Below are 22,246 nucleotides of genomic sequence, written 5' to 3'. Positions count from 1 at the left end.
CAGGCGTGGTGGTGCATGTCTGTAATCCCAGCTACTCGGGAGGCTGAGACAGGAGAATTGCTTGAACTCAGGAGTCAGAGGTTGCAGTGAGCCAAGCTCATGCCACTGCACTCCAGCCTGGGCAACAGAGTGAGACTGTCTCAAAAAAAAAAAAAATTAAGTCAATCCTGGCATAACTGCAGACCAGGCCCTGGAATGAGCAACCCACCAGCATTATCTGCATTTCTAGGAACTTGGGCTAGAAGGGTAGGAATGGGGTTGGAAGGGTTAGGCCACATGCCTCTAGTTAAAACCCGATGAACTTCCTAAATCCCCAACTGGAAAACGTAGGAGTTGGACTAAATTCCTCTCCTGCCTCTAATATTTTATGAATACAGAACTCAACTCAAAATGGGTAGTATCTCAGAGATTCCAAATTTAGTTCTACTTTTCTGTTTGCTTATCAGTCGCTTACCCTCACCCTCTGGTCTGATACCTTTATCCTGTACAAGTGGTCAAAGTAGGTTGAGTAACGTGTGCTAAAAGGAGTAATATCTTGCATTCTCCCTTGTTATTAAAATAGAGGAAACTGCCTTGAAAGAAAAGACGAAAAAGCAGTAAGCCTTAGTATCAGTATCTTCTGAAAGCTTTAAAAAAATAATACTCTCATCTCTACCAACAGATTTTGATTCTGAAGTTCTGAGGTGGAGTCCAAGAGTGTGCAGTCAGCTTCTGGGGTGGTGTTTGTTAGATATAGTTTTTTGTTTATTTATTTATGTTTGAGACAGGGCCTCACTGTCACCCAAGCTGGAGTGCGGTGGCACAGTCATGGCTCACTGCAGCCTTGCCTCCCAGGCTCAAGCAATCCTCCTGCCTCAGCATCCCCAGTAGCTGGGACCACAGGTGCCCACCACCATGCCTGGCTAATGTTTTAAAACTTTTTTGTAGAGACAGGGTCTTACTATGTTGTCCAGGCTGGTTTCAAACTCCTGGACTCAAGCAATCTTCCTGCCTTGGCCTCCAGAAATGCTGGGACTGTGCCTGGAATAGATATGGGTAACGAACCTTTTACATCAGACTCTTATGTCCTACTCCCAGAATGTTGATTCAGTAGCCTGCAAGTGAGGCCTAGAAATCTGCATTTTCACAAGCTCTCAGGTTTAATATACATTATATTTAAAGAAAGCACAGCCCAAAGGGTGTCAGTGGGGTGTATGAAGGAAGCCTGGTGAGTGGGGAGAGTGGGATTAGGGAACAGCTGCTTAACCTGGCTTGTTTCAAATCCCCCTTTCTCCCTTTTTGCCCTCAAAAAGTTCCCCTCATTTTTTCCCCTCTACTTTCTAATTTCTCGCCATGCACTCACACAGCTATACGGCTATCTCCAGAGATTACTCTGGAAACTCTGCTATAAAGATGACCTGGTCTAATGCCTTGATTTTTTTTTTTTTTTTTGAGACAGGGTCTCACTCTCCTGGAGTACAGTGCCACAATCATGGCTCACTGCAGCCTTGACCTCCTGGGCTCAAGCAGTCCTCCCACATAGCTGGGAGTATAGGCACATAGCACCACTCTCGGTTAAATTCGTTTTTGTTTTTTTGTAGAGATAGAGTCTCACTATGTTGCTCAGGCTGGTCTTGAACTCCTGGACTCAAACGATCCTCCCACCTTGGCCTCCCAAAATGCTGGGAATACAGGCATGAGCCACTGCACCAGGCCTAATGTCCTGATTTTATAAATCCCAAAACTGGGACCCAGAGAGAAGAGACATCATTAAGATCACCCTACTGGTTGGTATCTGAAGTAGTACTGACCCTTTTGACACCTAATCCAAAGTTTTTTCAGCTACCTCAGGTTGCCTCTCATCTTCCAGCTGACACCATCCAGCACCTTTCAGATACTGGCAAAGGAGCAGTGTTTCAAAAATTACTTTCCAAATGGCCTTCTACAAGGCAGTCCTCAGAGAGAAGCAAGGTTCTGCATCTTAAGCCTTCCTTGGTTTCTTAGGTTCCAAAGCTGTTTCTATCAGTCTCCAAGCAACCAGCTCTTTAGAATTCCATGAGTCTAGTCAGAGAACTTGTGGGTTCAGTCGGGGATATCTTCAACTATTTATTAAATTTCCTTCTTTGTAAACTGAGCTTTGAGAAATTGCATCCTATTTATTGATTATTTATTGAATGGTGGTTTCATGGAGTTTTTGGTCTTTTTTTTCTTTTCTTTTTTTTTGAGAGGGAGTCTCACTCTGTCGCCCAGGCTGGAGTACAGTGGTGCAATCTCGGCTCACTGCAACCTCTGCCTCCCGGGTTCAAGCAATTCTCCTGCCTCAGCCTCCCATTACAGGCCACACCACCACGCCCCACTAATTGTTGTACTTTTAGTGGAGATGGGGTTTCACCATACTGGCCAGGCTGTTCTCGAACTCCTGACCTCAAGTGATGCACCCGCCTTGGCCCCCCAAAGTGCTGAGATTTGCAACTGTGAGCCACTGCACCCAGCCTCTTGGTCATTCTTTGAAAAATAAACCTCACCCAGGCTTGATGGCTGACACCTGTAATCCCAGCACCTTGGGAGGCTGAGGCGGGCGGATCACCTGAGGTCAGGAGTTAAGAGACCAGCCTGACCAACATGGTGAAACCCCATCTCTACTAAAAATAGAAAACTTAAAAAGAAAATCAGCTGGGCCTGGTGGCGCATGCCTGTAATCCCAGCTACTCGGGAGGCTGAGGCAGGAGAAACGCTTGGACCCAGGAAGCAGAGGTTGCAGTGAGCCAAGATCAGGCCATTGCACTCCAGCCTGGGCAACGAGTGAAGCGCAGTCTCAAAAAATAAAAATAAAAATACCCTCTAGGCCGGGCGCGGTGGCACACGCTTGTAATCCCAGCACTTTGGGAGGCCGAGGCGGGCAGATCACGAGGTCAGGAGATCGAGACCATGGTGAAACCCTGTCTCTACTAAAAATACAAAAAATTAGCCGGGCGTGGTGGTGGGCACCTGTAGTCCCAGCTACTCGGAGAGGCTGAGGCAGAAGAATGGCGTGAAGCCGGGAGGCGGAGCTTGCAGTGAGCCGAGATTGCGCCACTGCACTCCAGCCTGGGCGACAGAGCGAGACTCCATCTCAAAAAAAAAAAAAAAAAAAAAAAAAAAATACCCTCTAGATGTATGCAGCTCCATATTCTCCCACCACAGGGGTTTATAAATCCTGAGAAAGAGGCAAAGCAGGGAACACGTAACCACATAGCTCTGGCAGGCGTCAGATTACCAGGCTGATAGAACAGATGGTAAAGTAGAAGCTGTCGACTTTTCCATTCCCCTTTCAGCTCCTCCACTGCTACTTAATCTCCTTTGTCCACACAGTTCAATCCCATTTTCCCTGATCTCCAAATCCTGGCTAGATTATTGGCCATTAACACTAGTTTTTACAAGGAGACTCTTCAATCTTGTATTTCTAGTAGTATAATTTCACACGTACAGAAATTCTTTAAGTCATAGGAGTCTTACAGATATGGAAATTCTGATCTTCAGGAGTCCTGTTGTGAAACAAACTAATTTATCCTGACAGCAGGAAAGATTTCCAGGCCTAAGGCTCTGTCTCGTTGACCCAGGTCATGCTATTCAGGTGGTCCATCTCTTGGTTCCAGGCAAGACTGCTGCTGCTGACCAACCTGAATATGGACTTTAGCACTTGAGCTCAAGCTGCACTCAGACGGTTGGACCCCCATAAAAGAGTGAGAGGGTACGTTTTCTGGTATGAAAAATAAGGACTAGGCCAGGCGCTCTGGCTCACACCCATAATCCCAGCACTTTGGGAGGCCAAGGCGGGCGGATCACGAGGTCAGGAGATTGAAACCATCCTGGCTAACACGGTGAAACCCCATCTCTACTAAAAATACAAAAAAATTAGCCGGGTATGGTGGTGGGCACCTGTAGTCCCAGCTACTTGGAGGCTGAGGCAGGAGAATAGTGTGAACCTAGGAGGTGGAGCTTGCAGTGAGCCGAGATTGGGCCACTGCTCTCCAGCCTGGGCGACAGAGCAAGACTCCATCTCAAAAAAAAAAAAGAAAATGAAAAAGAAAAGAAAAGGCTAAAAAAATTAAATATTATAACCCTGCTAAGGCAGGAGGATCCTTTCAGCCCAGGAGTTTGAGGCTGCAGTGAGCTATGATGGCACTACTGCACCCCAGCCTCAGTGACAGAGGGAGACCCTGTCTCTAATAAAATATATAAAAACCCTGTTGAAGGTTCCTCAAAAAATTAAATATAGAATTACTATGTGATCCAGCAATTCTGCTTCTGGGTATCCAAAAGAATTGAAAGCAGGGTCTTTAACAGATATTTGTATACCCGTGTTCAGAGCAGCATACTCACAATAGCCAAGCGGTAGAAACAACCCAAATGTCCATCAGTGAATGAATGGATAAACAAAATGTGGAAGATACATACAACAGAATGTTATTCAGCCTTAAAAAGGAATGAAATGGGCTGGGCATGGTGGCTCACGCCTGTAATCCCAGCACTTTGGGAGGCCGAGAAGGGTGGATCACCTGACGTCAGAAGTTCAAGACCAGCCTGGTCAACATGGTGGAACCCTATCTCTACTAAAAATACAAAAATTAGCTGGGTGTGGTGGTGCATGCCTATAGTCCCAGCTACTTGGGAGGCTGAGGCAGGAGAATCACTTGAACCCAGGAGGCGGAGTTTCAGTGAGCTGAGATCGCGCCACTGCACTCCAGCCTGGGAGACAGAGGGAGACTCCAAAAGTTCTGGAAATGGATAATGGTGATAGTTGTACAACAATGTAATGTACTTAATGTCACTGACTTGTACACTTAAAAATGGTTAAAATGGACTTGTTCCAGCGGCTCATGCCTGTAATTCTAGCACTTTGGGAGTCCAAGGCAGGATGATCACTCGAGGCCAGGGTTTGAGACCAGTCTGGGCAACATAGCAAGACCCTGTCTCTAAAAAAAAAAAAAGGTTAGGCCGGGCGCGGTGGCTCACGCTTGTAATCCCAGCACTTTGGGAGGCCAAGGCGGGCGGATCACGAGGTCAGGAGATCGAGACCATGGTGAAACCCCGTCTCTACTAAAAAAAAATACAAAAAAAAATTAGCCAGGCATGGTGGCGGGCGCCTGTAGTCCCAGCTACTCGGAGAGGCTGAGGCAGGAGAATGGCGTGAACCCGGGAGGCGGAGCTTGCAGTGAGCCGAGATTGCGCCACTGCACTCCAGTCTGGGCGACAGAGCGACTCCGTCTCAAAAAAAAAAAAAAAAGGTTAAAATGAGGCCATGCATGCCACAATCCCAGCACTTTGGGAAGATGAGGTGGGAGGGTCACTTGTTTGGGAAAAGGAGGTGGGGGGATCCTTTGAACCCAGGAGTTGAAGGCTGCAATGAACTATCATGGTGCCATTGTACTCCAACCTGGGTGACAGAGCAAGACCTAGTCTCTAAAAAAATAAGAGTTAAGGCCAGACACGGTGGCTCACGCCTCTAGTCCCAGCACTTTTGGAGGCTGAAGCGGGCAGATTACAAGGTCAGGAGTTTGAGACCAGCCTGGCCAACATGGTGAAACCCCGTCTTTACTAAAAATACAAAAATCAGCTGGCTGTGGAGGCACGTGACTGTAATCCCAGCTACTCAAGAGGCTGAGGCAGGAGAATCACTGGAACCTGGGAGCCAGAGGTTGCAGTGAGCTGAGATCAGACCACTGCACTCCAGCCTGGGTGACACAGCAAGACTCTGTCTTGGAAAAAAAAAAAAAAAAAAAAAAAAGAAACATGGCCGTGTGTAGTGGCTCTTGCCTATAATCCCAACACTCAGGGAGGCCAAGGTGGGAGGATTGCTTAAGCCCAGGAGCTCGAGACCAGGCAACATAGGGAGACCCCGTCTGTACAAATAATCTAAAAAATTAGCCAGGTGTGGTGGTGCATGCCTGTGGTCCCAGGTACTCGGGAGGCTGAGGTGGGAGAACTGCCTAAGCCTGGGAGGTTGAGGCTGCAGTGAGCTATGATCGCACCACTGCACTGCAGCCTGGGTAACACAGTGAGACACACCATCTTAAAAAACAAACAAACAAATAAATACTATGCATAAAACCACAAGGCTCAAGAAACAACAGTTTGAAGTAGTTAGATGTGCGTGTTTTTTAATTTTCATGTCTTATCTTTTCTGCTTTTTTTTTTTTTTTTAAGAGATGAGGTCTTGCTCTGTTGCCCAAGCTGGTATCGAATTCCTCCTGGGCTCAAGCAATCTCCTGCCTAGGCCTCCCTCCTAACAGCTGGAACTATAGGCATTCAGCTACTGGGGGAGTGTTTGACTAGTCTTTTTAAAAAATATGTTAATATCTTGGTAAAAAGTATATTTATACTGTTCTCTAACCTGCTTTTTTCATCAGTTTCATGGAAAAATGCTCATCATATATTCTTCTGCTATATAACTAAACTGCTTTCATTTATGACATCACAATTAAACTGGTAAAACCAAATTTATATTGCTAACTTGTTTCTAATTTTTTCTCTATTAAAATGATATGATTAGCATCCTTGTAGCCAAATATTTACACACATTTATGAAGTTATACTTAAAACAAATTCCTAGATGTGGAACTGTGAGTCAAAGAGAAGGGATCTTTTAAATATTTTTGCATAGATTGCCATGAAAAGGTCATACCAGTTTATACATCCACCAATATGAGTTTCTTTTCCAAATCTTCTTCAACATCCTGTGAGAGACAGTTAAAGCATAGTTGTTCAGAGCCCAGGCTTGAGAATCAGATTTCAAAAGTATGAACCCTCTCCCTTTTTCTTTTCTTTTTCATTATTTTTTTTATTCTTTATTTTTTTATTTTTTGCCCAGGCAGCAGTGCAGTGGCGCCATCTCAGCTCACTGGAAGCACTGCATCCCGGGTTCATGCCATTCTCCTGCCTCAGCCTCCCCAGTAGCTGGGACTACAGGCACCTGCTACCATGCCTGGCGAATTTTTTGTATTTTTTTTTTTTTTTTTGAGATGGAGTCTCACTCTGTCGCCCAGACTGGAGTGCAGTGGCGCGATCTCGGCTCACTGCAAGCTCTGCCACCTGGGTTCACGCCATTCTTCTGCCTCAGCCTCTCCGAGTAGCTGGGACTACAGGCGCCCGCCACCACGCCCGGCTAATTTTTTTGTATTTTTAGTAGAGACGGGGTTTCACCGTGGTCTCGATCTCCTGACCTCGTGATCCGCCCGCCTCGGCCTCCCAAAGTGCTGGGATTACAGGCGTGAGCCACTGCGCCCGACCATTTTTTTTTTTTTTTTTTTTTTTTTTAGTAGAGACGGAGTTTCACTGTGTTAGCCAGGATGGTGTTGATCTCCTGACCTCGTGATCCGCCCGCCTCGGCCCCCAAAGTGCTGGGATTACAGGCGCGAGCCACCGCACCCGGTGCCTTTTTCTTTTTAGAGACAGGGTCTTATCCAGGTTGGTCTGAAACTCCTGGCCTTAAGCAACTCTGCCACCTCAGCCTCCAAGTAAACTGGGATTACAGGCGTGAGCCACCTCACCCAACTTCCACTTCCCAGCTGTATGATCTTCAGAAAATAAGTTAAATTCTCTGGGCCTTAATTTACTAATAGGGTTCTTGTAAGTATTAACAATTAGCTACTATTATTTACCTTCTTTAGTTCCTGAGACTTCTATGCACAGAATATACTTGATGTGTGCCACAGAACCTGTACAAAGGTAATTACAACTAACGGAGTTGTATAATAATGACATGGGACATGAGAGCATTTGGAAAGAGATAAAAAGGCTTACCTCGAGGACAGCCTTATTAGGAGGCGAGGCAAACACAGGTTTTGTGGGTTTGAAGCTTACGCATTTATAGGTTTCTCTAATTACCAAGATAGGAAATTATGAAATCGGGTACAAGGGCTTGGGAGGGGCCTAAAGCTTAAGTTTGATGAAAAAAAAAAAAATACCTCTGGTTGGAACCAATAGCCTATGAAAAAGTAGAAAAAAGCCCAATGCATGGGGAGCGCCGGTAGTCCCTTGACGTGTTTGAGAGGCTGAGGCAGGAAGATGGCTTGAGCCCAGGAGTTTGAGGCTTGTAAGTGTGCAGTGATGGTAAACCGCCGCTGTACTCCAGACTGGCAACATAGTGAGACCCTGTCTCTTTAAAAAATAAAAATAAAAAAAAGGATGAGTGAGGTAACACTTGCCTGACTGGAACAAAAATGAGAAGCCAGTATAAGAAAATAATAACTATTGGCCGGGCACGGTGGCTCACGCCTATAAATCCCAGCACTTTGAAAGGCCGAGGCAGGCGGATCACAAAGTCAGGAGTTCGAGAAATTGATAACTATTACCTCATTTGGCTATTTTTACACCTGTAAGGAATGAAGCTCAGAGGTCACACAGCTAGTAAGAAGCCAGCACCCTTCGATGTGGGATTGATGTGGAGGATAGGCATATACAGAGAACACAAAAGCAAAACACCATGGTGCAGATTTTGAAAGAAAAGCCCTAAGATTAGTAATGAGTGTGAATTATTCAACAAAGTGATCAAAACCAACTCCAGTCCTGCATTCCTCTTCGCCATCAGGAGTTTGGAGCCTGGAGACTGCTAGCTGCCTGGTTTTTGTTTTTTTTTTTTTTTGAGACGGACTCTCGCTCTGTCGCCCAGGCTGTAGTGCAGTGGCATGATCTCGGCCCACTGCAAGCTCCGCCCCCCGGGATCACGCCATTCTCCTGCCTCAGCCTCCAGAGTAGCTGGGACGAACCAGTCCTGGCCCAGCCCATTCCGCGAGCCAGCAAGCTTCTGAAAAGCAAAAGTAGGAAGTTGCTTTCCAACATAAAGTGGAGGTTTCAGCACAGGAGACTTTAAGCAAGTTCCAGTTGTGTCTATATTTGGTCTGGCTGATCGGCTGGACTCTGGCCTTCCCCGCTCACATTAGCAGACAGCTCTGCCCTAGTGGACGCTTACCCTGCGACGGCAGCCCGGGAGGAAGAGTTGGGCAGAGTTGCAGGGGTCTCTACAGCTGAGGCATGTTGGCCGGATTATTTGGGTTCCTGCTCGGATGGCGGCGACGCTGATCCTGGAGCCCGCGGGCCGCTGCTGCTGGGACGAACCGGTGCGAATCGCCGTGCGCGGCCTAGCCCCGGAGCAATCGGTCACGCTGCGCGCGTCCCTGCGCGACGAGAAGGGCGCGCTTTTCCAGGCTCATGCGCGCTACCGCGCCGACACCCGCGGCGAGCTGGACCTGGAGCGCGCGCCCGCGCTGGGCGGCAGCTTCGCGAAGCTTGAGCCCGTGGGGCTGCTCTGGGCCTTGGAGCCCGAGAAACCCTCGGTGCGACTGGTGAAGCGCGACGTGCGAACGCCCTTGGCCGTGGAGCTGGAGGTGCTGGATGGCCACGACCCCGACCCCAGGCGCCTGCTGTGCGGAGCGCGGCACGAGCGCTACTTCCTCGTGCCAGGGGTGCGGCGCGAGTGCGCGCGGGCCGGGTGCGAGGCACGCTTTTCCTGCCGCCAGGTGACTCACCTCTGCTAATTGTTCCCGTCTGCCCGTCCCTGTTCCTGCGCTTTCCACTTTGTGTGTGTGTGTCCCCCGCCCCGCCCCGCCCCGCGCTTTTCGCTTGTGTGTGTGTGTCTCTCCTCCCGCCCCCCCAACCCCCGGGCTATGTTGCCCAGGTAGCTCTTGAACTCCTGGACTCAAGCTATCCTCCCGCCTCTGCCTCCCTAAGAGCTAGGATTGCAGGGTGAGCCACCGCGCCCGGCCCTTTGAGGGGAGTTACACTTATTTTTTTATTTTTTTTCGTCCCTGCGCTTTTCACACGGAGAAAGGATGTAGCTTCCAACATTCCGGAGGTTAGTGTAAGGAGACAGGAATGGAATGGAAAGTTGGTTGGGGAAGTGCCCCTGCCGCTCCAAAACTGAGAGGTCCCTCAAACCTAGTGCTCAGTTAAAAGACGTAGTAAGGGCCGGGCGCGGTTGCTCACGCCTGTAATCCCAGCACTTTGAGAAGCCGAGGCGTGCGGATCACGACGTCAGGAGATTGAGGCCATCCTGGCTAACACGGTGAAACCCCGTCTCTACTAAAAATACAAAAAATTAGCCGGGCATGGTAGCGGGCGCCTGTAGTCCCAGCTACTCGGGAGGCTGAGGCAGAAGAATGGCGTGAACCCGGTAGGCGGAGTTCACAGTGAGCCAAGATCGTGCCACTGCACTCCAGCCTGGGCAATAGAGTGAGACTCCATCTCAAAAAAAAAAAAAAAAAGGCATTGTGGGAAAGAGAAAAGACACTTATAATATTAAAAACAAAGAAACAAACAAACAAACAAAAAACAAAAGATGCAGTGGCTAACACCTGTAATCCTAGCACTTTGTGAGGCCGAGGCAGGTGGATCAAGAGTTCGAGACCAGGCTGGCCAACATGGTGAAACCCCGTCTCTACTAAAAATACAAAAATTAGCCAGGTGTGGTGGTGCACGCCTGTAGTCCCAGCTACTTGGGAGTCTGAGGCAGGAGAATCGCTGGAACCCGGGAGGCAGAGGTTGCAGTGAGCCGAGATCATGCCATTGTACTCCAGCCTGGGGGACAAGAGTGAAACTCCATCTGAAAAACAAAAACAAAAAACAAAAAACAACAAAAAATTTTCAAGTAGTTTCAATGTTCTTATTTATGTATTGACCAGGAAGCCACTTTTTTCTTTAATAAAAAGAATTCCTACTGGTTTTCTCACTGTATATCCATGGCAGCCAGGAGGTGCCAGGTGGCTGGGCCTGTGACAGCATAGAGGTTATGGTGCCTGCCCACCCACCATTGCTCCAGCTGCAGCTGCTGCCCCCTGCAGGGCCTGTTCGTTCCTGCTGCCTAGCTCCCTGCTGGCTGTCTATGATCTCCCTCCTGTTGTCACTCCAGGAGAGCAGCCACCTCCTTGTGCAGGGCAGAACCAGGTACTGATTGTGGCCTCTCCTCTTGGCCTCGAATGGTATCCTTGTCATCAGTGAGCAAGTCCCCAAAGACCACGGTCTTGTCCATTGTCAGCATAATTCTCCCCACAAACTGGGGCTCCAGGTGCTGCTCTACCCAGCAGTGCTTCTCACCCACACAGTGGTCATACTTTGGCAGGGGCTGGTGCAGTATGAAGACCTCGGTGTTTTGCATGTGCTTCATCTCTTGCAAGGCCCTCCGGGGTTGGGCTCCAAGACTAGGGAAAAGCCTAGGGCTTCACACCCATGGGCCACTTTATCCACCAGGTCCAGCAGCAGGGTGCGGTACTGCTTCCAGGCCAGGAAGCTGTGGTGCTGCTGCAGTGTCACATGCAGCTCCCTGGGAAGCGGCGGCTGAAGCCCCGCAGGAGGCCGTCTGGAAGCTGCCAGCACGCGGTCCCTGTCCATCAGCACACGCATGGGCTGTGCTCATCACTGCTGGGGCACTGGGGTTTCTTGGGATCTTAGGGGTATGGGGCCCACAAATGTTCTTTAAAAGTTTCTCATTTTTGCAACTTTTCTTTCAACTCCCACAGTATGTTAAGGTTTATGTAAATTAGCATTTACAATAGGAAAGCCTCTTGCTGTCAAATGGAAATTTGAGGTTACTTTTATATTACATAAAGAGCAATCAGCCAGTGTAAAAATGAAATGATGCTTATCCTTATTAATAATCAAAGAAATGCAAAATAAAACAACAGAGTACATTTCACACCCTCAGAAGTGGCCCACTTTTAGAAGCCAGCATTATCAATTGCTGACCAGTATGTGGAGGAAATGAAACTCACTGCTAGAAGGAGTCAACATATTCATCTGCTCTGGGCAACAATTTGTCTTAACTTATAAAGTTAAATATGTTGTTCTACTTGTACATGTGCAGCATATTCCTGGTAAGAGGAAAGCCATTGCAGATGAGAAGTCTGGATTAATTTAAAAAAGAGCAACTGGAAACAGTCCAAATGTCCATCAACAATAGAACAGATGAATAAATTGAGGTATATTTCCAGCAGTCAAAGTGATTGAACTACAGCTACAAGAATCAACATCTATCAAGATATACAAAATAAAAGAAAAAAATAAAAAAGAATCAACATGGATGAATCTCCAAACCACTGTTGAGTGAAACAGTCAAACCCTAGGAGAACACATTCAGTATCATTCCATTTAGATACAATTCAAAAAATAGGCAAAATAAAATATTGTTTAACGTACATAATCTAAGTGGTAATACTATAAAGAAAACCAAGAGTGATACACAGAAAGTCCAGGATACTGGAAAGGGAGGAAAGGGCACAGGGGTCTGTGGGACTTTTATGGTTTGAGGGTATCAGCACTGAACTATTTCTTAAAGTGTTGCCTATAAGGTGTTTGCATTTTTTTTTTTTTCTTTTGAGACAATGTCTCGCTCTTTCACCCAGGCTGGAGTGCAGTGGTGAAATCTTGGCTCACTGCAAGCTCCACCTCCCAGGTTCAAGCGATTCTCCTCCCTCAGCCTCCCAAGTAGCTGGGATTACAGGTGGCCACCACCACACCCAGCTAATTTTTGTATTTTTAGTACAGACGGGGTTTCACCATGTTGGCCAGTCTGGTCTCGAACTCCTGACCTCAGGTGATCCACCCGTCTCAGCCTCCCAAAGTGCTGGGATTACAGGCGTCAGCCACCGGACACAGCCTGAGTTATTCTTCTTTAATTTTGTGTGAAACACAAAACCTTTAATGTAAATGATAAAAATATTCAGTAAGTGGAGTCATTCAGAATGAGTAGCCTTTTGAGTCTGTCTCCATTGAATAAGTACATTCTGTTGAGTGCACTGGAGAGGAATTTGTGCTCTTCTATGTAGCAGTCTTTCTTTTTGTTTCTTGGTGGTGCACCCTTAAATGGATTCATTCACCAGTTAAAGGACATTTGGGTTGTTTCCACTCTTTGGCTACAATGAGTAAAGTCACTATAAACACTTGCCTACAAGTTTCTGGACGAACACAGGTTTTCATTTCTCGTGGGTAGATACCTAGGAGTGGGATTGCTGGGTCACATGTGTGGTAAGTATATGTTTAACTTGATAAGAAACCATCCAACTGTTTCAGGAATAGCTTAGTTTTGCATTTTGTTTTGTTTCTTCCCAAGAACCTGGGCCCTTTCCTGGGATTGTGGACATGTTCGGAACTGGAGGTGGCCTGCTGGAGTATAGGGCTAGTCTGCTGGCTGGGAAGGGTTTTGCTGTGATGGCTCTGGCTTATTATAACTATGAAGACCTCCCCAAGACCATGGAGACGCTCCATCTGGAGTACTTTGAAGAAGCCGTGAACTACTTGCTCAGTCGTCCTGAGGTTAGTTCTCTCAGATTTATGGGCTATGATGTATCAGGTCTCTTCTTAAATGGTCTGGGTTTTCACAGAAGTTGACTCATTCATGACAGCCATTCCCTACCCCAACACACACTACCTTTTTTAGTCACTTCTTATAGACAGTTTCTTTCTTTCTTCTTCTTCTTCTTCTTTTTTTTTTTTTGAGATGGAGTCTCACTCTGTTGCCACGCTGGAGTCTAGTGGTGCAATCTTGGCTCACTGCAACCTCCACCTCCCAAGTTCAAGTGATTCTTGTGCCTCAGCCTCCCGAGCAGCTGAGATTATAGGCACCTGCCAACATGCCTGGCTAATTTTTATATTTTCAGTAGAGACGGGGTTTCACAATATTTGTCAGGCTGGTCTTGAACTCCTGACCTCAAATGATCCACCTACCTTGGCCTCCCAAAGTGCTGGATTACAGGCATGAGCCACTATGCCTGGCCTAATTTTTGTATTTTTTTTTAGTAGAGATGGGGTTTCGCCATGTTGGCCAGGCTGGTCTCAAACTCCTGACCTCAAGTGATCTGCCCACCTCGGCCTCCCAGAGTAATGGAATTACAGGCATGAGCCACCACACTAGGCCTCTTATAGACAGTTTCTATACAATTCTATATTACTATATTTCCTGCTAGTAAAGATATTCGTAGTTGGTATTATGCAATTTTAAATTCCAGTATGTTTTTTCTTTCTTTCTTTCTTTGTTTTTTTTTTGAGATGGAGTCTTGCCATGTCATTGAGGCTAGAGTGCTATGGCATGATCTCAGCTAACTGCAACCTCCACCTCCCAGGTTCAAGTGATTCTCCTGCCTCAGCCTCCTGAGTAGCTGGGACTACAGGCGCATGCCACTACTGCCCGGCTAATTTTTGTATTTTTAGTACAGACGGGGTTTCACCATGTTGGCCAGGCTGGTCTCAAACTCCTGACCTCAAATGATCCACCTGCCTCAGCCTCCCAAATTGTTGGGATTACAGGCATGAGCCACCGCACCCAGCCATGAGATGATGTACTTCTTGATGATGACTCAGTTTAGTTATGACATTGGGAATGGGTGGCTCAGGTAGGAGAGAGAAGAAGATCATGGGAGATATGAGATTAAGGAACTGAGAAACCAGAGTAGTTGACAGATCATCCACATGGTTATCACCAAGAGTGATGATGGAGAAATTGTGGAAAGGAAGAGATAGAGGGGAGGTAAATTCCCAAAGCTGCAAATCTGGGTAAATGGTAGAACCCAGATTCAGACTCAGGTTCAACTGACTTCCAGGGTGGGCACAACTCACCGTATTCCACTGTTTGTGGAGTCATTCTTCTTCTTTTTCCTTTGTCCCTTTCTCAGGTAAAAGGTCCAGGAGTTGGGCTGCTTGGAATTTCCAAAGGGGGTGAGCTCTGCCTTTCCATGGCCTCTTTCCTGAAGGGCATCACGGCTGCTGTGGTCATCAACGGCTCTGTGGCCAATGTTGGGGGAACCTTACACTACAAGGGTGAGACCCTGCCCCCTGTGGGCTTCAACAGAAATCGCATCAAGATGACCAAAGATGGCTATGCAGACATTGTGGATGTCCTTAACAGCCCTTTGGAAGGACCTGACCAGAAGAGCTTCATTCCTGTGGAAAGGGCAGAGAGCACCTTCCTGTTCCTGGTAGGTCAGGATGACCACAACTGGAAGAGTGAGTTCTATGCTAATGAGGCCTGTAAACGCTTGCAGGCCCATGGGAGGAGAAAGCCCCAGATCATCTGTTACCCAGAGACAGGGCACTATATTGAGCCTCCTTACTTCCCCCTGCGCCGGGCTTCCCTGCATGCCTTGGTGGGCAGTCCTATTATCTGGGGAGGGGAGCCCAGGGCTCATGCCATGGCTCAGGTGGATGCTTGGAAACAACTCCAGACTTTCTTCCACAAACACTTGGGTGGCCAAGAGGGGACAATCCCAGCAAAACTGTAATTTTTATTTGATCATGTGGCCTCTCTGTTGCTAATCTCTCTTGGAAACATCTGCCACATTTAGTGTGTGTATGTGTATTCATTCTTTTGTATTTAATAACTACTTAAAGTTTCTCCCCCTCATTATTAAAATGAATTTACCAGTAAGAATGAGTTTTTGAGATTTTCATAAACTGTACATTTTATCAGTTTGGGAAGGGAATAACTGTAGAAAACACAAGAAGTGGAAAAAGTCTCCTTCCTATCTCAACACACAACTGATAAGGCTTTAGTTCTGAAAGGAAAAGTGAATAACATCAATTAACAGCGTCTGGTACATAAATGGAGTTCAATAATTATTTGCTGAATGAGTATAAGTGAGCCAGGCATGGTGGCTCACACCTGCAATCCTAGCACTTTGGGAGGCTGAGGTGGGCAGATTACTTGAGGTCAGGAGTTTGAGACCAGCCTGACCAACGTGATGAAACCCCGTCTCTACTAAAAATACAAAAAATTAGCTGGGCGTGGTGGTGCGTGCCTGTAGTCCCAGCTACTCAGGAGGCTGAGTCAGGAGAATTGCTTGAACCCGGGAGGTTGCAATGAGCTGAGATTGCGCTACTGCCCTCCAGCCTGGGCAGCAGAGCAAGACTATGCCTCAAAAATAAATTAATTAATTAAATAAATAAATGATTACCTACTGTGGAAGAAAAGCACATAATATAAAAGGTATATCAGATTTCAGTTTCTCCTTTAAGAATAGAAGTTAACATCTTGCCTATAAACTGATTACTAGTTAGATATAAAACTACTAAAACTTTTCAAAACCAATACATATTTAGTTCTTTGATATCTTCTCCTTGGATTAATAAGGATTCTCCTAGTGCAAATAAATTTTACATCCCTGTTTATACATATGGACCTTTAGGATTTAATTGTTTCAAAAGCTGATAAAACATTATTTAGATGAATTACATAAGTGATTTTAACAATGATAAATGTGAAATTCAATAACAATTTGGGCTTGGCATGGTGGCTCACACTTGTAATGCTAGCACTTTGGGAGGCCAAGGCCGGTGGATTGCTTGAACCCAGGAGTTCAAGACAAGCCTGGGCAACATGGCAAAAGCCTGTCTCTACAAACAAATGCCAGACATGGTGGCGCATGCCTGTAGTCCCAGCTACTGGGGAGGCTGAGGTGGGAGAACTGCTTGAGCCCGGGAGGCAGAGGTTGCAGTGAGCCGAGATCGTGCCACTGCACTCCAGCCTGGGTGACAGCAAGATACTGTCTCAAAAATAAATAAATAAATAAAAGAAAAAGAAGGACAATATTTATATAACTTGATATAAATAGTTCCACAATAAACTTGATTTTTCTTAAACCTTAGTTGTATTTAAAAGAAAAAAAAACCTTAATTTATTATTCTTTTCTTTCCTTTTTTTTTTTTTTTTTTTTTTTTTTTTGGAGACAGGGTCTCATTCTGTTGTCCAGGCTGGAGTGCACTGGCACACTCACAGCTCACTACAGCCTCAACCTCGTAGGTTTAAGCTATCCTCCCACCTCAGCCTCCCTAGCAGCTGAGACCACAGGCACACACCACCATGCCTGGCTAATTTTTAATTTTTTGTACAGATGGGGTCTCCCAATGTTGCCCAGGCTAGTCTTGAATTACTGAGCTCAAACAATCCTCTTGCCTCAGCCTCCCAAAGTGCTGAAATTACAGGTGTGAGCCACCGCTGCCAGCTTCCGGCACCTTTTTTCTAAAGGAATTCATGGTCTTGTAGCAGTAGAATATAACCAGATCTACAATAGAGAGATGATATCCTGAGATGACACTACCTCCCGTGTTACTCTGCAACCCAGGAATGCAGCTGGTGCCATGTGTGTCCAAACTTCCACAAGAATGCCAGTGCTGGGCACGGAGCCCCATTTAGAGTACACATGACCTGAGGCTCTGAAAACTCTTAGAGATGATGCAATCTGGGACCATTCCTCATAGCTGGCCTGGCCAGGTCCCACCCTAAAATGCCAGGCCACAACACAAAATTTCAAGTCATATTGTTTTATCTTTTCCCTTGCAATTATATAGTATATGACTCTCTTAGAAAAGTGCAGTAGTTAAAACTTGTTTTAGTAGATGCTGGATCCCAAACTTGAGTCTGCTGAAGCCCTTTTGAGACCTTAGGGACCCTATTCTCCATTCTTAGAAATTCGAGCTGGTGAATATTAGATTCAAAAGCACCACAGATGGGCTGGTGGGTGTAGAAGCACATGCCTGTAATCCCAGCTACTTGGGAGGCTGAGGCAGTAGGATTGCTTAAGCCCAGGAGTTCAAGCCAGCCTGGGTAACATAGTGGGACACCATCTTACAAAAACAATTTTTTTTTGAGATGGAGTCTCACTCTGTTGCCCAGGCTGGAGTACAATGGCTTGATCTCGGCTCACTGCAACCTCCTCCTCCTGCGTTCAAGTGATTCTCCTGCCTCAGCCTCTCAAGTAGCTGGGATTACAGGCGCCCACCACCACGCCCAGCTAAATTTTGTATTTTTAGTAGAGATGGGGTTTTGCCATGTTGGTCAGCTGGTCTCGAACCCCTGACCTCAGGTGTTCCACCCGGCTTGGCCTCCCAAAGTGCCGGGATTATAGGTGTGAGCCACCGCACCTGGCAAAAAAAGTTTTAATAACATGAAAAATTTTAAAAAGCACAAGGGTTCAATTACCTATCAACCTCTTGACATTTCGTCTTTTTTTTTTTGAGACAGGATCTAACTCTGTCACCCAGGCTAGAGTGCAGTGGCAGTGACATGATCTCGGCTCACTACAGTCTCGATCTCCAAGACTCAAGTGATCCTCCCACCTAAGCCCCCTGGGTAGCTGGGACTACAGACACATGCCACCATGCCCAGCTAATTTTTGTATTTTTGCAGAGACAAGGTTTCACCATGTTGTCCAGGCTGGTCTCAAAACTCCTGGGCTCAAGCAGTCTGCCCATCTTGGCCTACCAAACCGCTTGGATTATAGGCATGAGCCACCGGGCCCAGCCTAGTTAGTCTTCATTAGTTATTTGAAAGACATTTTTCTCTTCACTTTCAACCCATGCACTCTGTGAACACTGTGAAATATATAGAAAAGTTCATTAAACTAACATGCTCCATAATGATTCACTTATTTATTTGAAAACAGAGGTCGGGTGCAGTGGCTTATGCCTGTAATCCCAGCACTTTGGGAGGCCGAGGCGGGCAGATCACCTGAGGTCAGGAGTTCTAGACCAGCCTGACCAATATGATGAAACCCTGTCTCTACTAAAAATACAAAAATTAGCCAGGTATGGTGGCATGTGCCTGTAATCCCAGCTACTTGGGAGGCTGAGACAAGAGAATCGCTTAAACAAGGAGGCGGAGGTTACGGTGAGCCGAGATCACGCCATTGTACTCCAGCCTAGGCAACAAGAGCTAAACTCCGTCTCAAAAAAAAGAGAAAAAGAAAAAAGACCGGGTGCAGTGGCTTACGCCTGTAATCCCAGCCCTTTGAGAGGCAGAGGTGAGCGGATCATGAGGTCGGGAGTTTGAGACCAGCCAGGCCAACATGGTGAAACCCCATCTCTACTGAAAATACAAATATTAGCCGGGCGTGGTGCTGGGCGCCTGTAATCCCAGCTACTCAGGAGGCTGTGGCAGGAGAATCACTTGAAACCGGAAGGCGGAGGTTGCGGAGAGCCGAGATCATGCCACTGCACGCCAGCCTGGGCGAAAGGGCAAAACGGTGTCTCAAAAAAAAAAAAAAAAATAGAGATGGGGTCTCCCTATGTTGCCCATGCTGGTCTTAAACTCCTGGGCTCAGGCAATCTTCCCACCTTGGCATCTCCCAAAGTGCTGGGATTACAGGCAGGCACCACTGCACCTGGCCATCATCAATAATTTTAAAGGGAACCACCACGTAACCAATACCCAAGTCCAATGGGCATCGTTTTTAAAAGCATATTTAAAGTGTATAACATGGACCAGGCACGGTAGCTCACACCTGTAATCCCATCACTTTGGGAGGCCAAGGTGGGTGGATCCCTTAAAGTCAGGAGTTCAAGTGCAGCCTGGCCAACAGGGAAAAACTCCATCTCTACCAAAAAATATAAAAATTTGCCACGCGTGGTGGTGTGCACCTGTACTCCCAGCTACTTGGCAGGCTGAGGTGGGTGAATCGCTTGAACCTGGGAGTCAGAGATTGCAGAGAGCCAAGATTGTGTTAGTGCACTGTAGCCTGGACAACAGAGTGAGACCCTGTCTCAAAAAATAAAATAAAAATAAAGTGTACAAAGTGATGGTCGTGGCGGGTTGTTTTTGTTTTTGTTTTCAGAGACAGGCTCTGGCCAGGCTGGAGTGCAGTGGTGCTATCATAGCTCACTGTAGCCTCAAACTCCTGGGGGCTCAACCCATCCTCCCACTTCAGCCTCCTGAGTAGCTGAGACTATAGGCACTTGCCACCATGCCCAGCTAATTTTTAATTTTTTGCAGAAACAGGGTCTTATTACGTTGCCCAGGCTGGTCTCAAACTCCTGGCCTCAAGTGATCCTCCTGTAATCAGTAAAAGGGTCCAGCTGCTCGCCACTTGTAAAAAGAAGCCAATATAATAAGAGTGAGGTGTGATAAAGAGAGTGAGTTTTATTATCCATGCTAGCAACAGGAGGAGTGAGTGTAATTATTTGCAAATATTTCCACTCTTCAATTTGTGGAGGGAATCCAGGAGTTTTTGAAGAGAGAGTTTGGAGTGCAGAAGAGGCAGCAGAACTAGGAGTTGTCAGGTGGCGTGACCTGCTCCAGTGGCTTGTTCTGAAGTATTGTTTCATCTGGTGAAGGAGCCATTGCCATCATTGTGGCTAGAGGTGTCTAGTCCACATCCAGATCCAGTCCCTGAAGCTGAAGGAAATATATGACCAGGTAATGGTGTGTACTTAACAAGCATCCAGGTAAATACATGTGCATAAGGCGTGGAAGCATAGAATGGGAAAAGAAAGGGCGTGGAGGTTCAGCACATTCCGAGGGTGTATTTCAAGATGAAAGGAAACACGTATGCAGCTGGTCTCAGAGTTCTATCTTGAGACTCGCTGGGGGAGGAGAAAGGGGAAAGGAAAAAAAAAGTCTTAAGGTTTGAGGCTAAGCTGCTAACCTGCTTAGTTACACTCCCACCTTGGCCTCTCAAAGTGCTGGGATTATAGGCGTGAGCCACTGTGCCAACCCAACATAGTGTTTTGATAAGTCTATATTAACACACTGTGAAAGGATTCCTGCAATCCAGGTAATTAACCTATCCATCACCTCCCATCTTTCTCTCTCTCTGTCTCTCTCTTTTTTTTTTTTTTCCGGTGGTGAGGACACTTGTCTTAGTCTGTTCAACAGCAGTAACAAAATGTCTTAGACTGGATAATTTATAAACAACAGAAATGTATTGCTCACAGTTTTGGAGGCTAGGAAATCCAAGATCAAGGCACCAGCAGATCTGGTGTCTGGTGAGGGCCTGTTCCTCATAGATGGCACCATCTTGTGTCCTACCTAGTGGAAGGAGCAAGGCAGCTCTCTTCAACCTGTTTTATAAGGGCACCAATCACATTAATGAGGGTTCTACCCTCATGACTGTCACTTCCCAAATGCCTCGTGATGTATGTGTGTGTCTGTGTGTGTATCTCAGGGGCGCCAGGCCTCAATTTCCTCATCTATACAATGGGTATAACAACAATCCCATCTTGTTGGGAGGAATTAACAATCATGCATCACACCCTGGGCATCAGGCTTCAATGTGTTAGCTATTAGAGCTAATCATTATTTAATGTTTTAAATACCCCCAGGAAGTAGAGAACATTCCTGTCACATTCTGCAGAAAAAGAAATTGAGGCAAGGGGCAAAGCCATTTGCCAAGGTCATAGATCCTACAAGCCAATGGCAAGGCAGGATCTGAACCTGGGACTTCAGATCCTGGGGCTTTATCTGATTAAATAGCAAGAGAGAGTGCTGAGACTTTTTTGGTGGTGGACAGTCCTTGAGGCAAGCCATTTTTAGAGCATCTGGGCCACTTGGGGAATTGAATCTTTACCAGGGCTTCCCACCTCCTGTTGCCCCTTCTCTGAAAGTGACCCCCTCCCACAGTAGCACCCCAACCACTCAGAACCCCCAGGCCTTCTTCTTTGCACATGCTGAAGCTAATATTGCCTCCACTCCACCCCAACGTCAGGGACCCTGGCCCAAGCCCTTCCCTGGGAGCCCTTCCTCCTCTCATGAAGCCTCCTTCCCAGCCCCTCAGAACAGCCTCCTTTATGAGAGTGGCCAAGATCCCACTGAAACCTTCCCCATCAACTTTATAAAATTAATCAGGGAAGAAGGGAGGGGGCAAAATGGAAATCAGCCCAGCTTGCAGCACACACAGCATTGGTCATGAGGTCAGCTGCTCTCTGACCCACTTGCTCAGAGTTGTTTGCTGCCTGTTGCTCCAGAGTCACATAGACCCTGTCACAATGTGGTCATAGCTCCCCTTCACTGCTCTATAGATAACAACTGGAACATTATAAATCGTTAACTTTTCCATTTCAGATATTCTTTCAAGTCCTGCATAGCCATGAAACTGAGGCAGGATAGGTAGTTAAGGGAGTGACCGTGTTCTCGGGATGCAGCGACCATGGCACGCATGCAGTCAACACAGTGAGCCTCAGCATTCGCATTGTCATTGCGCTCATTGAAGCAAAGCTGTCTTCAGTAGGGAATTTCCCCCATAGACAGCATGAGCATTTTAATTTTACCTGTCCTCAAACTGACATTTTGCTCATTATAATAGTAGAAGACAGCCCTACATGGAGATGTAATATGCTAGTGAGACATGTGACATATGAACAAGCATGTACAGCTACTAGGCATGTGCACCCAGAAGACCACCCAAACATGCTTACTAGCAACACCTCTTCCCACCACCTTATGAATAATCATGGAAGACTCTCATAAAGGGAGTCTCCCTACTGCCAGTCTCTGCTGTCTCACCCTTATGAGCAGCCTGCCTTGAATCCTCTC

General features: G+C 46.7%; 3 protein-coding genes across 9 annotated transcripts in view; 2 read left to right on the top strand and 1 right to left on the bottom strand.

Moving 5' to 3' along the window:
* RIOX1 (ribosomal oxygenase 1) overlaps nt 1-13,265 on the top strand; it is a 52,647-nt gene extending 39,382 nt beyond the window's left edge. The window contains exon 3 of the mRNA XM_063644196.1: nt 13,061-13,265. The gene's annotated coding sequence lies outside the window, so the exon portion shown is untranslated. The remainder of the gene's footprint in view (nt 1-13,060) is intronic.
* HEATR4 (HEAT repeat containing 4) overlaps nt 1-22,246 on the bottom strand; it is a 357,461-nt gene that overhangs the window by 50,380 nt on the left and 284,835 nt on the right. The window contains exon 3 of one of the 7 annotated variants that reach the window (XM_063644180.1): nt 20,648-20,743. The exons of 1 other annotated variant lie outside the window; for it this stretch is intronic. The gene's annotated coding sequence lies outside the window, so the exon portion shown is untranslated. 5 more of the 7 variants (XM_055288865.2, XM_063644183.1, XM_055288863.2 and 2 more) reach the window with 5 other exon arrangements.
* Nucleotides 8,958-15,370, top strand: LOC129487685 (acyl-coenzyme A thioesterase 1-like). The gene is given in 4 exon segments (XM_055288879.2): nt 8,958-9,432; nt 9,435-9,476; nt 13,061-13,263; nt 14,619-15,370. Coding segments are annotated over 4 exon segments (1,260 nt in total). The 5' UTR covers nt 8,958-9,023; the 3' UTR covers nt 15,225-15,370.

Source organism: Symphalangus syndactylus, chromosome 8 (assembly GCF_028878055.3).
Source record: "Symphalangus syndactylus isolate Jambi chromosome 8, NHGRI_mSymSyn1-v2.1_pri, whole genome shotgun sequence".
In the NCBI taxonomy this organism is placed as follows: Eukaryota; Metazoa; Chordata; class Mammalia; order Primates; family Hylobatidae; genus Symphalangus; species Symphalangus syndactylus.
The sequence above is the reverse complement of the archived record's forward strand: the minus strand, read 5'-3'. Positions and strand labels throughout refer to the sequence as shown.